The 15,255-nt window shown below is 54.4% G+C and overlaps 1 protein-coding gene across 1 annotated transcript in view; it reads left to right on the top strand.

The window, feature by feature from the left end:
- CEP164 (centrosomal protein 164) overlaps positions 1 to 15,255 on the top strand; it is a 65,064-nt gene that overhangs the window by 31,116 nt on the left and 18,693 nt on the right. Inside the window, exons 8-11 of the mRNA XM_077777895.1 lie at positions 4,916 to 5,317; positions 6,293 to 6,373; positions 8,601 to 8,684; positions 14,642 to 14,727. Of these exons, the coding sequence (XP_077634021.1) occupies positions 4,916 to 5,317; positions 6,293 to 6,373; positions 8,601 to 8,684; positions 14,642 to 14,727 (653 nt within the window). The remainder of the gene's footprint in view (positions 1 to 4,915; positions 5,318 to 6,292; positions 6,374 to 8,600; positions 8,685 to 14,641; positions 14,728 to 15,255) is intronic.

Here is a 15,255-nt window from a genome sequence, read left to right as displayed (position 1 = left end):
AGTTTAAATCCATTTCTAGTCTGTTACAGAATCAAAGGGGATGGGTTCATGGAACAGACTCTGAGGATGGGTGTGAGTGAGGAGGGGAGGCGGAGGGGTGGGCGAGCAGGCGGCAGTGTGGCCTTGTGGCGCTGGTGAGAACCCATCATTGGATCAAAGGAGAGGGAGGGAGCCGGGCTTAGAAATAACAGGATGATGTCAGTGTGATTGGGAAGCGCTAACAACATGGGGTGGGGGACAGTGCAAAGAATTGAGACCAGCTAGGTGGGAATGAGACGTGGCAAATAACCTGACTGATGGCTGGCTTGGGGGGTTTGGCTCCCCTGACCCCCACTGTCCCCCTCCCAAGCCATGTGGATTATAGAAGCCCCTGCCTTTTGGGGATATGTTAAATATTCATGAACTCTCCAGCACCACCTTCCTCATGCAGATGACAAGGTTGTTTTTGAAGAGGCAGCAGATATTTGCCTTGAGATACTCCGGGGCCTGGGTTGTGACAGGAGGAGACAGAGCACAGACGAGCTGAGAGCAAAGTGCTGCCGAGGGCGCAGGCCCCCCCACCCTCCAGGACTGTGTACCCCACAGAACTCTGAAGCGGGAGGCTGTACGCCGGGGCTTGGCGTGTGCACCCTTGGCAGGCCTCGTGAGGTGATGAGCAGGGCTGCGTGGAGGGTGTGGGGCCTGGAGTCAGTCACACACTGTGCGTAATCTGTGACAAATGTCTAGTCTCCCTCGGACGTACCTCTGGCTGTCAGATTGCTGTACTTGGTTGACACGGGCTCAGAGAATGCAAACTCCTTTCTTTTAGTATTAGCCATGTTTTCGTATCTTAATATTTAGGGGTGTGGAGCGTGCTTGGAATTTTGTCTCTCCCACTCTGCCTGCCCCCCACTCCCCCACGTGCATGTGCATGCTCTCTCTCTCGAAAATAAATAAAAATAAATAAACGTTAGGGGTGCCTGGGTGGCTCAGTTGTTTATGCATCTGACTTTGGCTCAGGTCATGATCTCTTAGTCTGTGAGTTTGAGCCCAGCATTCTGCTGACAGCTCAGAGCCTGGAGCCTGCTTCAGATTCTGTGTCTCCCTCTCTCTCTGCCCCTCCCCTACTTGTACTCTGTCTCTCTTTATCAAAAATAAGCATTAAAAATACATAAAAAGAAACTTTAAAAATATCTTTTTAAAAAAAATTTTGATTCTGTGTTTTGAGAGAGAGAGAGAGAGAGAGAGAGAGAGACAGACAGAGTGTGAGCAGGGGAGGGACAGAGAGAGAGGAAGACACAGAATCTGAAGCATAGATCTGAGCTGTCAGCACAGAGCCCAATGTGGGGCTCCAGCCCATGAACCATGAGATCATGACCTGAGGCGAAGTTGGATGCTTAACCGACTGAGCCACCCAGGCGCCCCTGAAAAAATAGCTTAATGTTTAGGTAGACAGAATAGGATAAACCCCATAATGGGAAAATCTTTGAAGAATTTAAGCTTGAGAATGGCACAGATGGGGCCTCACAGCCTTGTGGCCTGACGACATTCTCTCATGTATACAAATGGGAGCCTCTACCTGTGTCAGGTGTTCTCTGAATTTTGATAGGCTACTTGTTTTATATCATCTTGAATATTCATAGTTAACATTTGTTTAGCTATTTTCTCTTTAATAAGCAGCATATTAAATAGAGTCTAATCCCTGCATAACCTTGTAAAATAAATTGTCCATCTCTGTTTTACAGAGTAGGCGCCCCTGTAGCTGCACAACACACTTATCTGGAAAAATTCAATCAACGAGTATTCACTGTGCACTTACTACGTGCCAGATACTAAGCACTGAGGATAGCAGGGAGCTGGTCTGGTGAGGGAAGCCCATAGGAAGTCAGCAGTGACAGTACAGTAGATGTTGTGGCGGGATGGAAAGGCCCATCTCAGGACAGCTGCCCCGTGGATCAAGGAGGGCTTCCTGGAAGATGTGATACCGTGAGGACCAGTGGGAGTTTCTCAGGGTAGATGGAGTGTGCGCGCGCATGCTAAGAAGGTGCATGGCGTCTCCGGAGCAGCGAGGAGTCTCCCTGCAGCCGGGCCCTGGCAGGTGGCTCTTGAACCCTGGGGGGGCCCCCAACCACATTGGGGTGGGTGCTGAGGATGCAAGCAGTGACCTTGTTCCGTGCTGTGCAGAGTGCCTTCGTGGAGGAGGAGGCTGATTGGGGCCATTGTGACCGCCCTCTGAGCTTCTTCCCACAGCAAGGCCCTTGAGGGAGGCTGGGGGAGCGACTTGGTGGGGCGCAGAGGGTGACCGTTTGCTAAATGAAGTGAAATAACCAACTTAAAAAAAAGAAGGTGCACGGCACAGAGCAAAGGGGCACGTGTTTCTCCACAGGCAGGACCAGGGGACGCCTGCAGGGTGGGGCTGCCCGTGACCCGAGAGAAGCAGGCAGGGGCTGGGCGAGGAGCCCTGGGCCGTGTGAGGGGACGCGGGCTTTATCCCGAAGGCCATGGGTGCTGCTGTAGCCTGACGCTCCTTTGTCCCCTAACCCGAGGTCTGTCGCCGCCTTCTCTTCCTGAGATGCCCATGGCCAGGGTGGATTGGCCCTGCTTGCTCATGGTGGAGTGTGGCTGGCCAGATGCCCCTCCCTCACCCCGAGAAACTCCCACCCTCTGGGGGTCCGTGGAGCCCCTCAGAGTGGGCACTGAACTACTGAGTGCTGGCCGCATTTGCGGGGATTGGGAAGGGAAGGCCTGGCCTCACCCTGCGTGTGTTTCTCTTGAAGGGGAGCGGCCCCTTTCGGCCCTTTCTCTGAGCCCAGAGTTCATGGCCGAGTTCTCCCACGCTCCAGCTACGGATGCTGGGAGATGGGCAGCACCAGAGTGTACCCTGCCCGGGCACGAGGGAAGCCGCCCCCTTCTCTCTTTCACCTGCTTTTCTCCCTGGGACAAGCCTGGGGCTGATGACACTCTGTCCAGTGCCCCTTGCTTTGGGCAGCAAAGGCTCAAAACCAGGGCTACCAGGGACATTTCACTTTTCTCCATTCTCAGCTGAATTCCTTGAGGGCAGGATCTATGTCTTGTTGGTATATGGGTTCCCAGGGCACTGTCTGGCACACAGAAGGCACCCGGTGAGTGACCGTGTACGACTCACAATAAGCTATTCGTTAACATTTCTGGAACACTTAAGAGTCTGCCAGGCACCGTTCTCAGTTCTTGAGCTCACTTAGTATTAACTCATTTAACCCTCCCCAAACCCAGTGAGCTAGGCCCTCCTGCATCCCCATGTTTTAGAGGAAGAAAACTGAGGCACAGAGAAGTTAAATCATTTGCCCAAGGTCACCGAAAGTGTGGGGCCAGGATTCGAGCCTAAGCAGTCCATCTCCGTCTCCGAAGCTGAGCTTGAGCTGCCCTGCTTCCCTGCCTCTCTGCCGTCCTTGGAAAGTCTGGGTTGACTTGTCCGTAGGCTGCTAGACCTGCAGGCGGATGGTCGTGCCTTTGGGTTCAACGGATGCTTTGACAGACAGACAGCGTCTGGAGGCTGCGTTTAGGGCTTCTCTGGGGACCACTGGGTTCTAGTCGTCAGGCCCCTTGGTTGAGTCTCCAGGGTGAGGAACCCGGAAGTCTAAAAAACTCCCACTCGGAAGTTCCTCACCCTGGCAGCCCCAGTGAGGTTTTCTGGAGGAAGGCTTCTCTTATTTCAAGGAAGGATTTGTTTGTTAGCCGGCTTTAAAGGTTTTTCCTAGTCTTCCAAAAAAAATTTTTTTTAATATTTATTTTTGAGAGAGAAAGAGAGGTGCAGAGTGTGCACAGGGGGAGGGCAGAAAGAGAGGGAGACAGAGTCTGAAGCAGGCTCCAGGCTCTGGGCTAGCTGTCAGCACAGAGCCCCGGTGCGGGGCTTGAACTCACCAACCATGAGATCGTGACCTGAGCTGAAGTCGGACGTTAAACCGACTGAGCCACCCAGGCGCCCTGGTTTTCCCTAGTCTTGAAAGCAAGGTTTGTGTGTGAGAAACAGGGTGTGGCAGCTGGAGAGGGCGCTCCCTTTGGGAGACGCTGCTGAGGGCATCACCGCAATGACAGCCTCCAGCTGCAGTACCTTGACCCACCCAGCTCAGGCCGAGGCCGCCGTGCTGTTGACGGAGACAACAGGGCACAGGGCAGGAGCGTTTCTGCCCGATGCGGGCTTTGGTGTGCCGGCCAAGGCTGCCTCAAAACCGGGCCTGGCCTGTGGCCTCGCCTGTCCCAGCCCCCGGCCCTCCCTGCCCGGCTCGGGTCACACCTGTGTTCCGAAGGTCTCCCAACCCCTTCCTCCTGCATAGCCATCCTCCCCCCACCCCAGTACATCTTCTCTTGGCTTCTTTCTGCTTCTCAGAGTGGGCAGTGCCCCGGGCTTGCTTGTACAAGGGGAGGCTTTAGGGAGAGAGCCACCCTCATTGCTATTGACGAAGGACACCTTCTGCCTGGTTCTCCCCACCCCCCACCACCTGCCTTTTAAAAATGAACAAATCGAAACTTTACACTTTGGTACTTTTTTCTTTCATGTGATTTTCCATCATCATCACCATAAATACATATGGACTTTTTAAAAAATAAATATTGACTTCTGAGTCTGCAGCCTCATGATTCGGCTAATGGGGCTGGGACGAGGAATTTCGTACTTGGGAACATGACAGTTGGTGATGGAGTGCAGGGCACTGGTTTGCCAGCCTGCCAGTGGTCGGGTCTGGTTGAGTGTGTGCAAATCAGCACACACACTTAGATCCAGTAGATCTGGAGTGGAACGGGGAAGTAGCTGCTGGGGTGTTTGATAACCACTGGTGTCAGAACGGGAGCGCTGGCCCGTACGGGTCAAGGAGTGACAGCTCCGTCTTGTTGCCAGTCTCCGAAGTCATTTGGTTAACTCTTGACGCCTCCTTGTCTGACATGGTCTTCTGCCGCCCAGGAGTCTCCAAGAACAAGCCAGCCAGAGGAGAAGGGTGCTTCTCCGGATTCAGAGGCTGCCGGGCCCCCCACTCCCGGCAAGCTCTTCAGCCAGGATGCAGACAGCAGTCTGAGCGCTGCCGATGGCCCAGGGCAGCAGGGAAGAGGGGCGAGCGCCTGGCTCCTGGGGAAAGAAAAGGATGAGGAGGAGAGTGACCCCGGGATGCCCATGAGTGGGGTGGACCCCAGGGGCAGTCCGCCTGCCAAAGCCAGTGCAAAGGAGGCCCCCGAGGCCCCGGCGGATGCGGGACAAGAGGGTTCCAGGACGGAGGCGGAAGGAGGCACCGAAGGAGGAAGGAGGCGGAAGGAGGCGCCGAAGGAGGAGGCCTCTGTCCGGAAAGAGAGCAGATCAGACGCGAGCGAGGTAAGGCCCCCGTTCCCTGGGTAGTTGCCCTTTTCACCCTGAGCTGCCCCCTGAGCCCCATGCAGATCCCCGCCCCCACATCTCCATCACTGAGGTGGGGAGCTTCGAGCGCGGGCCCTGCAGTGGGCTGTTGGCATGGCCAGAACCCTTCGTTGTGACAGATCTGCCCAGACCCAGCAGGCAGCCAGATCCTGAGGGAAACTGCAAGCCTGCCCGCGTTAGAAGTTCAGGGGGGAAACTGGCCTTTCCATCGGCACCCTCCCGGGACGTTCGTGTTCTGTCCTGCTCCCTGCTCTTCCTGCCTCCCCGTTGAGCTTCTTGACACCAGCCCAGGGTGGCTGCAGCCTGTGTTTCAGTAGGGAGGGGAGGATAGAGGAGGGGGTGGCGGCCACTGGGAGCACTCTTCCCCGGGATCGGTCCCTTACGTTTCCAGAAGGCTCCTCTCACCGATGGCCTGGGGTCATGCTGTGGCAAGACCAGGCAGTGACACGGAAGTGGTTCCCAGTGCCTGTGGCGTCTTGGTAGTCCGGCCCTTAGTCCTGCTCCTCTTCCTGGTAGATGGGGAGGGGGCTCCTTTAAAGGGCGTTAAGCTACTTCTTGGAAAGGATGCTCTCATTCTGTTTTCAAGGACGGCAAGAAACCTACTGCCAGCTTTCTAACCATCTCCCCTCCACTTTGCTTGGCTTTCCTTCCATGTGTAAACCCTTGCTGACCCGAGTCAGAGCGTGGCTGGCCATCCAAACTCAGCTCGGCTAGGCTCTTCAGCCTGAGTGGGGCAGGGGCCGCTGTGTGTGTGTGTGTGTCCAGAAAGGATGGGAGGGTCCACAGCCCCCTTTCAGGTTTTCCAGAAGAGGTGGGTTTTGGTTAGCTGTCAGTCCTGCGTTGGCACCTTGGCCTGAACGGAATTCCCTGGGTGGTGATCCCAGCCCTCTGTGCTGCGCTCTGGGTGACCTCTCTGTGGGTCTGTTTCCCCAGGAGTCGGAGATTAATGAGCATGTGAAGGAGCTGCAGCTGTCCGACTCCGCTGCCTCTGACCCCAAGTCCTCCCTGGGCCTGGTGAGTGGGGGAGGGGGCGGGGGCAGCAGCGTGGGGTGCAGAGCGTGGCTTTGTGAGTCGCTGTGCTTCACTTTGCCTACCATCACGCAGCTTGAGGGTGGGGAAGTCAGGATTCGCTCCTGGATCTTGTCTACCTCTGGTTTCTCAGCCCGTTAGCTAAGAGTGAACACTACCTACTTCACAGGTTTGCTGTGAGAAGAAGGTGAGGCAGAGAATGTAAAACCTTAGCCTATAAACATCAAATAGCTATAAGCTGTCATTACTGTTTCTTGTTTCCACAGTGTGAATTGTCTGGGAGATATGTGATCTAGAGCCTCTGGGCTGTAGCAGAAACATTACATGAGTCTAGGAGGTTAGAGATGGTGTGTGTGTGTGGGTGTGTGTATGTATGTGAGAGAGATATGTGATTTAGAGCCTCTGGGCTATAGCAGAAACATTACATGAGTCTAGGAGGTTAGAGACGGGTATATGTGTGTGACCACCGAGCAATGGCAAGGCGGCCTGGTCCTAAGGCTAAGAGGGCCGCTGTGGTTACATTTCCAAAGAGAAGAAAGACATTGTTCTGGAATGTTACCAGCCGTGGTTGCTTTGTCCCGGCCCTTCCACCCAGCCTGCTGCGTCCTGGCCTTGTCTGCCAGGTCTGTACCTACGGGGAGTAGTGGAGGGTGCTTTTTGGCAGCACCTCACCTCTGGAAAGCGTGCTCCATCTGTTTGGAGGAGGCGGATCAAAGGAAAGGGATCAGTGGGAGAGGGTCAGGGATGAGCAGTAACGGTACGAGGGGGTGCGGAGGAATTAGCAGGCTGTGTGCTCCAGCCCCTCGCTGAGCCACGGGCTTAGGAGGCAGATGGCAGCTGCATTAAGTGGAGTAGGACTCAAACGGAAAGGAAAATGTCACCAAAAAAGAACACCCCCAAGCTAGGAAGGGGAGGCGGAGAGTCTCTGTTGGCAAATACCACCACGAACAATAGGCGCGTCACAGGACCCCTCGAGGCAAGAGCTCCGTCCCCTGTGTGGGAGTCACCATGTGGAGAAGTGTGCCCGTGAGCATTTTTCTCCCCTCTGGGAGTGGGTGGAGGAGGCCATGGGCAGCAGGGCCAGGCCTTGGCTGGGTGTCCTGCCCCTCACCAGGGCTGACGACAAAACCGTCCCTATTAGCATGCTGTCAGGTAGCAATCCTTCACTTGACCCAGCAGGGCTCTTAGGCTCCAAGGGGTCAGGATTGTGGTCCTGTGGCAGCCAAAGGGCAGCAGGGAGCTGGCACCTATGTGGGCACTTGCTGCCTGTCCCAAAGAGAAGCCTGCAGGCAAAGCACCACTAATAAAGCCCCCTTGTCCTTTGGGGCTCTGGGGGAGGGGGAGAGAGCAAGCTGTGAGGAGCCCACCCCGCCCCGTTTCTGTGCTGCCCACAGGTCTTCTGGGTGCTGGGGCCTCCCTCCTGGTACCCTGGTTGGCTCTCTCCTGGTGCCCAACTAGTCCCGTGGTTGGACATCAGGAGGGAGAGACAGCTGGAAGGTGACATGCTTTGCAGCGTGTGTCACACACAGCTTGGGTTTTGGGGTCTGCCCAGGGCACATCTGACCACCGGCCCCACTGCTTATCAGCTATGTGACCTTGGGCGAATTGCACGTCCCCTCAACCCTGCTTCCTTATCTGTGAGATGGAGATAAGAGTGTCAGTCTCACAGGGTTATTTTTTCCTCCGTGGTTTTATTATGAAAAAAAATTTTTTTTTAATTTTTGAGAGAGAGCACGTGCACATGTGCGCGTATGGGTGGGGCAGGGGCAGAGAGGGAGACACAGAATCCAAAGCAGGCTCTAGGCTCTGAGCTGTCAGCACAGAGCCCCACGCGGGGCTCAAACCTATGAACTGCAAGATCATGATTTGAGCCGAAGTCAGACGCTTAACCAACTGAGCCACCCAGGTGCACTAGGAAATGTCAAGTATACATAAAAATTAAAAGAATTGTAGAATTAATACACACATACTCTCCACCTAGTATGTCCCCTACAGTGAACGTTTTACCATACTTGCTGTATCACATATCTTTCTAGATTTGTCACAGTGTGATTTTGAAGATGAGAATAATCACTAGATGTAAAAATACGTAGCATGTGCCTGGCCCATAGTGGGCCCCTTTCTGGAAGGTTGGGGGGGAGCGGAGAGGCCATAGTGGACGCCGACGGTGACGGGCGGGAACAGCGCTGACCTCCCCCGCCCCTCTCTCTAGGACTTCGGTTTTCGCAGCCGGATCTCAGAGCACCTGCTAGATGCTGATGTGCTTTCCCCAGTCCTGGGTGGAGCCCTCTGGGAGGTGAGTCTCTCTGGGTGCTGGGTAACCCAGAGCCGCGTCCTGCCCATTCTGGGGTGTGTTTCTGGGAGTCCACTTACTTCTAGCTCAGTAAGGCATGGCCCGGACTGTGTGTGTGAAGGCCTCCCAATCATTTCTGCTCTTTGCCGCTCTGAATTGAGTTATCTTCCCTGCCCCCTGCAACATATGTTTATCTGTTTGTCCATCTGTTTAGCAACTGAGGGTTGACCAGTTTGCTCAGGTGCAAAGCACTGTAGAGACTGTGCATTTCAAGGCATGTGCCGACCTGGCCTGTTCAGCCTCTGCAGCCCCATCCTCAGAGCACTCGCCACGCACCGGCCATGCCCACCGAGCACTCACGGTTCCCAGGGCACACCGTCCACCTCCTTCACTGCACTGCCTGCCATTTGGCTTCCCCCTTGGTCCCCAGCCCTTTCTTGGTCTTGGAGGCCCACCTCTGATGTCACCTCCTCCAGGCAGGATGAATTGGTGGATTTCCAATTGCTCTGGCTCCAAACTCGAGCCAGTGTCCGAATCCTGGGAGGCTTTAAAAAAAAGACAGATTTCTAGGTCCTGCCTAAGACCCAATGAGGCCAGCAGCCTTTTCTGGGGGACATGCCACTTGGCATAAAGAAGTAGCAGGGCCTGGCCTGGATATGGTTCTCACGAGGCACTCTCTGAGGCAGACAGCCCCGGCAGAGGAAGTCCTGAGCTATAACCCATGACCAGGATATTGGGGCACCGGGCAGTACCAGGCGCCCAGGAGGGCTGACCACAGAGCCCTTCGCCAGCCTTCCTCTCCAGTTCTCTCCTTTCTTCAGGCCATGTGCAGGTGGAGCCAGGAGGTGGAGCTAGAGGACCCAGCGGCAGCCCTTGGTGGCTCCGGCAGCACCGCGGGCCGGTGTGGCCCCCTTTGTCTTTCCTGCCGGCTCCTCCTCCGGCCAGGGCCAGGGCAGGGGCTTAGAACTGAACTCAACTGGTTCTTACTCGCTGAAAAATTTTTATGCTTTAAAAAAAATATTTATTTATATTAGACAGAGGCAGAGCATGAGCAGGGGAGGGGCAGAGAGAGAGGGAGACACAGAATCCAAAATAGGCTCCAGGCTCTGAGCTGTTGACACAGAGCCCAGTGCGGGGCTTGAACTCACAAACTGCGAGATCATGACCTGAGTTGAAGCCGGACGCTTAACCGACTGAGCCATCCAGGCGCCCTCAACATTTTTTTAATGTTTGTTTATTTTTGAGACAGAGCATGAGTGGGGGAGGGGCAGAAAGAAAGGGAGACCGAGAATCTGAAGCAAGCTCCAGGCTCCAAGCTGTTAACACAGAGCCTGATTCAGGGCTTGAACTCATGAACCGTGAGATCATGACCTGAGTCGAAGTCAGATGCTTAACTGACTGAGCCACCCAGGTGCCCCTTATACAGCTTTATCGAGATGCAGTGGACATAAAAATTGGACATACTTAAAATGCACCACTAGGTAAGTTTTACCAAATGTACGCACCTTTCAACCATTATCTTGACTACGGTGATGGTTTGAAAGGCACGTAAAAATAATGGGGGAGAGGGAGGGAGGCAAACCATGAGAGACTCTTGAATGCTGAGAACAAACTGAGGGCTGATGGGGGTGGGGGTGAGGGGAAGNTTTCTGGGAGTCCACTTACTTCTAGCTCAGTAAGGCATGGCCCGGACTGTGTGTGTGAAGGCCTCCCAATCATTTCTGCTCTTTGCCGCTCTGAATTGAGTTATCTTCCCTGCCCCCTGCAACATATGTTTATCTGTTTGTCCATCTGTTTAGCAACTGAGGGTTGACCAGTTTGCTCAGGTGCAAAGCACTGTAGAGACTGTGCATTTCAAGGCATGTGCCGACCTGGCCTGTTCAGCCTCTGCAGCCCCATCCTCAGAGCACTCGCCACGCACCGGCCATGCCCACCGAGCACTCACGGTTCCCAGGGCACACCGTCCACCTCCTTCACTGCACTGCCTGCCATTTGGCTTCCCCCTTGGTCCCCAGCCCTTTCTTGGTCTTGGAGGCCCACCTCTGATGTCACCTCCTCCAGGCAGGATGAATTGGTGGATTTCCAATTGCTCTGGCTCCAAACTCGAGCCAGTGTCCGAATCCTGGGAGGCTTTAAAAAAAAGACAGATTTCTAGGTCCTGCCTAAGACCCAATGAGGCCAGCAGCCTTTTCTGGGGGACATGCCACTTGGCATAAAGAAGTAGCAGGGCCTGGCCTGGATATGGTTCTCACGAGGCACTCTCTGAGGCAGACAGCCCCGGCAGAGGAAGTCCTGAGCTATAACCCATGACCAGGATATTGGGGCACCGGGCAGTACCAGGCGCCCAGGAGGGCTGACCACAGAGCCCTTCGCCAGCCTTCCTCTCCAGTTCTCTCCTTTCTTCAGGCCATGTGCAGGTGGAGCCAGGAGGTGGAGCTAGAGGACCCAGCGGCAGCCCTTGGTGGCTCCGGCAGCACCGCGGGCCGGTGTGGCCCCCTTTGTCTTTCCTGCCGGCTCCTCCTCCGGCCAGGGCCAGGGCAGGGGCTTAGAACTGAACTCAACTGGTTCTTACTCGCTGAAAAATTTTTATGCTTTAAAAAAAATATTTATTTATATTAGACAGAGGCAGAGCATGAGCAGGGGAGGGGCAGAGAGAGAGGGAGACACAGAATCCAAAATAGGCTCCAGGCTCTGAGCTGTTGACACAGAGCCCAGTGCGGGGCTTGAACTCACAAACTGCGAGATCATGACCTGAGTTGAAGCCGGACGCTTAACCGACTGAGCCATCCAGGCGCCCTCAACATTTTTTTAATGTTTGTTTATTTTTGAGACAGAGCATGAGTGGGGGAGGGGCAGAAAGAAAGGGAGACTGAGAATCTGAAGCAAGCTCCAGGCTCCAAGCTGTTAACACAGAGCCTGATTCAGGGCTTGAACTCATGAACCGTGAGATCATGACCTGAGTCGAAGTCAGATGCTTAACTGACTGAGCCACCCAGGTGCCCCTTATACAGCTTTATCGAGATGCAGTGGACATAAAAATTGGACATACTTAAAATGCACCACTAGGTAAGTTTTACCAAATGTACGCACCTTTCAACCATTATCTTGACTACGGTGATGGTTTGAAAGGCACGTAAAAATAATGGGGGAGAGGGAGGGAGGCAAACCATGAGAGACTCTTGAATGCTGAGAACAAACTGAGGGCTGATGGGGGTGGGGGTGAGGGGAAGGGGGTGATGGGCATGGAGGAGGGCATTTGTGGGGATGAGCACTGGGTGTTATATGGAAACCAACTTGACAAACTATTAAAAAAAATAAAAAGAAAATTAACATAAATTAAAATTTAACTCAATAAAAAAATAAGACATCAAATATGCATTGTGCTGCATTTTGGGGATGAAAGCATTCATTTGTTATGAAAATGAAAATAAATTCTAACCTATTTAAAATAAGATAATTACAATGAATTATGAACATGAGTTTTATAATACATTACAAAAGTGATCACGAAGTTATTTCAAATAATAGAGAAGGCCAAAGTCTTCCATTTCCTGCAGGCTTTACTCCCACAGGTGGGGACTGTTAACAGTTTCCATGCACACTTCTTGTGTGCCTTTCTAGAAAGTTTTCAGTGTACATACAAGTCTGTGTCTGTTTTCTGCTTATCTTGTTCCTCCCCACGGAAATTGGGATTGTGTCACAAAAAGTGCTTGGCAATATACTCTTTACACTAGAGAGCAGTTACAGAATAGGCCCTTGACTTATTTCCAAGTTATTTCCTATCCCCCTTACTCTTCTTACTGGCCGTGTAGCGGTATGCTTTCTGAATGTACCAGGATTTATTTAGCCAAGGGCTAGGCCATGGACACAAAACCCTGGAGCTGAGTTAAGGGTGGAGAAGTGGTGTCTTGAGCAGTGTTGGGCCAGAGGCCTCGGGTGTGCTGGCTGTGTCCCCTTTCTGAAAAGTCTTTTTCTGGGGCAAAAGGATCTGGGGATCAACCACCACTCTCCTCCAAGGCCCTCTGTCTGGGCGCTTTCCCAAGGTGGCCCCTTCTGTCCGGTGGGGGGGCTTGTGAGGTTTCCAGCAGGAATAGAGATGAAACAAGTAGGAGGCAGACGGACTCGGTAGCTCATCCTTTCCGACCAAAGGCTCGAGCCCCCCATTTTTATTACGATCGCCCCACTTTGTTATCTATTTCACATTGGAGTTTGTTACATAGATTGGCCTGTGTGATTTTTTTTTTTTTTGTTTCCTTGAAAGTGTGAGAGGGAGCTGCTGGCAAGCTGGCTGTGATCTGTAGGAGAGGAAGGCTGGCAATGCCAGTCGGGGGTGTGTGTGGGGGGCGTCATCTGCAGGCTCTGCCCAGACCGCTGCGGTGTGGAGTGGCCGTGCCGGCGGGGAGTCTCGGCTGCAGGCACGGCAGGTACTCCCAGGCAGCCTCTCCATTTTTAATGTAATCTGGGGGAGCTGGCTTCTAGTTCAGGCCCTGCCCTTCCTCGCCCATCCAGATGGTCGAGTCGGCCACAGCTGCTGGGGCTCCGGCTGCCAGCGGAGAGGCGTGGGAGGCCGTGGGCACGGGGCTGGGGACACGGCAGTGTGCCAGCCCGGCTGGAACCCCGCTGGGGAAGATAGAGTGAGTTGTCTCCTGCCCTGCCTCTCCTGTTAACTCTCGCGTTCCAGAACAGATGGGGCACCTGTCAGTGTGACAGAAGGAGTATGGGCCCTCAAATAGGGACTGGCGCTGGCACAGCTGAACATTTGTGCCTTAGGCCGGGGAGAAGGGCAGAGTGGGGACAGAGGTGCTGGCATTTGTGGCCTGCCTTCTCTGGGCCACGAGTCAGGCTTTATGCACATGAGCTAATTTAATGGTCACCTCGAGCCCCATGAGCTGAGGTTTATTGTCCCATTTTATGTATTAGTTTTTTTAAAAAATGTTGATTTATTTTGAGAGGGAGAGAGAGAACATGAGCAGGGGAGCAGCAGAGAGAGAGAGGGGGAGAGAGAATCCTAAGCAGGCTCCACGCTGTCAGCACAGAGCCCAGTGTGGTGCTCGATCCCACGAACCATGAGATCACAAGCTGAGTTGAAATCAAGAGTCAGACTCTCGACTGAGTCACCCAGGCACGCCCCTACTGTCCCATTTTATAGTGGAGACAGATAGACTCCCCAGCTAGGAAGTGAAAGAACAGGAGCTTGAGTCTAGGCCAAGTATACTGTTAGCCCCCGGGGCCCCACCCTTGCTGAAAATGTTTGAACTTAGGAAGAACAGCTTGCTAAATTTGCCTAGACACCCAAGCTTTAAAATGAGATTGGGGGTTTTGTTGTTTTGGATGGATGATCAGTCCCTGACTGGGAAGAGGGCATCCTTGTCTACTGATGGGACCTGGGTGCTTGGGAGAGCCCAGAATGGAGCAGAGGAGCATCGTGTCTAACTCCCTTCAGATGCCCAAATGCTGCCCTTCCTTTCTGGAGTATAGCGCGCTCTCGTTTCAGCGCATCCCCATCCCTCCAGGGTCCTTCCTCGTTAATGTGCTTGGCCGCTGCCCCACTTCCACCCCCTAACTGCCATCCCCTGGAGGTCCGCGCCTCTGCGGATTCGGGGTGTCCACGGACGTCTCGGCTTCCTCTTTGCCACTGCCGGTGAAGGATCCGGTGACAGGTGGAAGGGTTTTCTTTCTTGTATAAATTCTTTAGCCTCTGGCTTCGGGCTCCGCACGCAGTGCCTGTGGCATCTGGCTCATCGTCCCTCAGCCAGCAAGGCCAGCCCTGGAAGCGGCTGCGAGCCTGGCGACTTAGCCAGAGCTGAGTAGATGGGCTCCTCTTCTATGTCCCGGGTGGTCCTCAGCCACTCAGCAGCACCTCTCAGTGCGTCCTCCCAGGCCCGACAGTTGGTCGGAGGCTTAAGGGACCCACATGGACACATCTCCAGTACATGCTCACCTCAGCTACTTGCCCACAGGCCCAGAGGCTGGGGAGAGAAGACAAGGACGGCAGCCAGTCCAGCCAGGATGAGCCACAGAGCAAGCAGTGCAAAGGCCCGGACAGGTACCGCACGTGGGGGGCCGCCCTCGGGGGCCTCGGGGTGGTGTGCACCGGGGCGGGATTCCGGGCTGTGGGGTGCACGGCCCAGTGTGCTCCCTCCTGCAGGCGGATGGGGAGCGGACCGAGGCCTCGCAGAGTCTGTGTGTGCACACGTGCGTGTGTGAGCACACCCTCTGACCGTGCACCGAGATAGGAGTGCAGGCGTATCTGTTGGGACTTTGTGCACCGCTGTGGCCCAGGCTCTGTCCCTTCACTAGAGTGGGCTAAGCTGTGTGTGTGCCCGGTCATGGGCCAGGGCTACAGGAACTTGTTAGAGGGTCAGCTGCTGCTTGGAGCTCCTTTGAAGAGAGAGAGAGAGTGACAGACAGACTGGGAGGGAGAGACCAGGGCTTCCCGACTCTGAGGCCGGGACCTGAAACGAGAGAAGGAAGGGCTGCCGCCCTGGAAGAGGACGCAGGCCGACCTCCTGCTGCTTGCACCCTGAAGAGCAGTCTGCGTTCCTGCTGGCTCAGAGCTGCAGCTTTGTGCGTT

This window comes from Crocuta crocuta, unplaced genomic scaffold, assembly GCF_008692635.1.
Source record: "Crocuta crocuta isolate KB4526 unplaced genomic scaffold, BGI_CrCroc_1.0 scaffold271, whole genome shotgun sequence".
In the NCBI taxonomy this organism is placed as follows: domain Eukaryota; kingdom Metazoa; phylum Chordata; class Mammalia; order Carnivora; family Hyaenidae; genus Crocuta; species Crocuta crocuta.
Note: the sequence above shows the minus strand (reverse complement) of the source record. Positions and strands in the feature narration are given on the sequence as shown.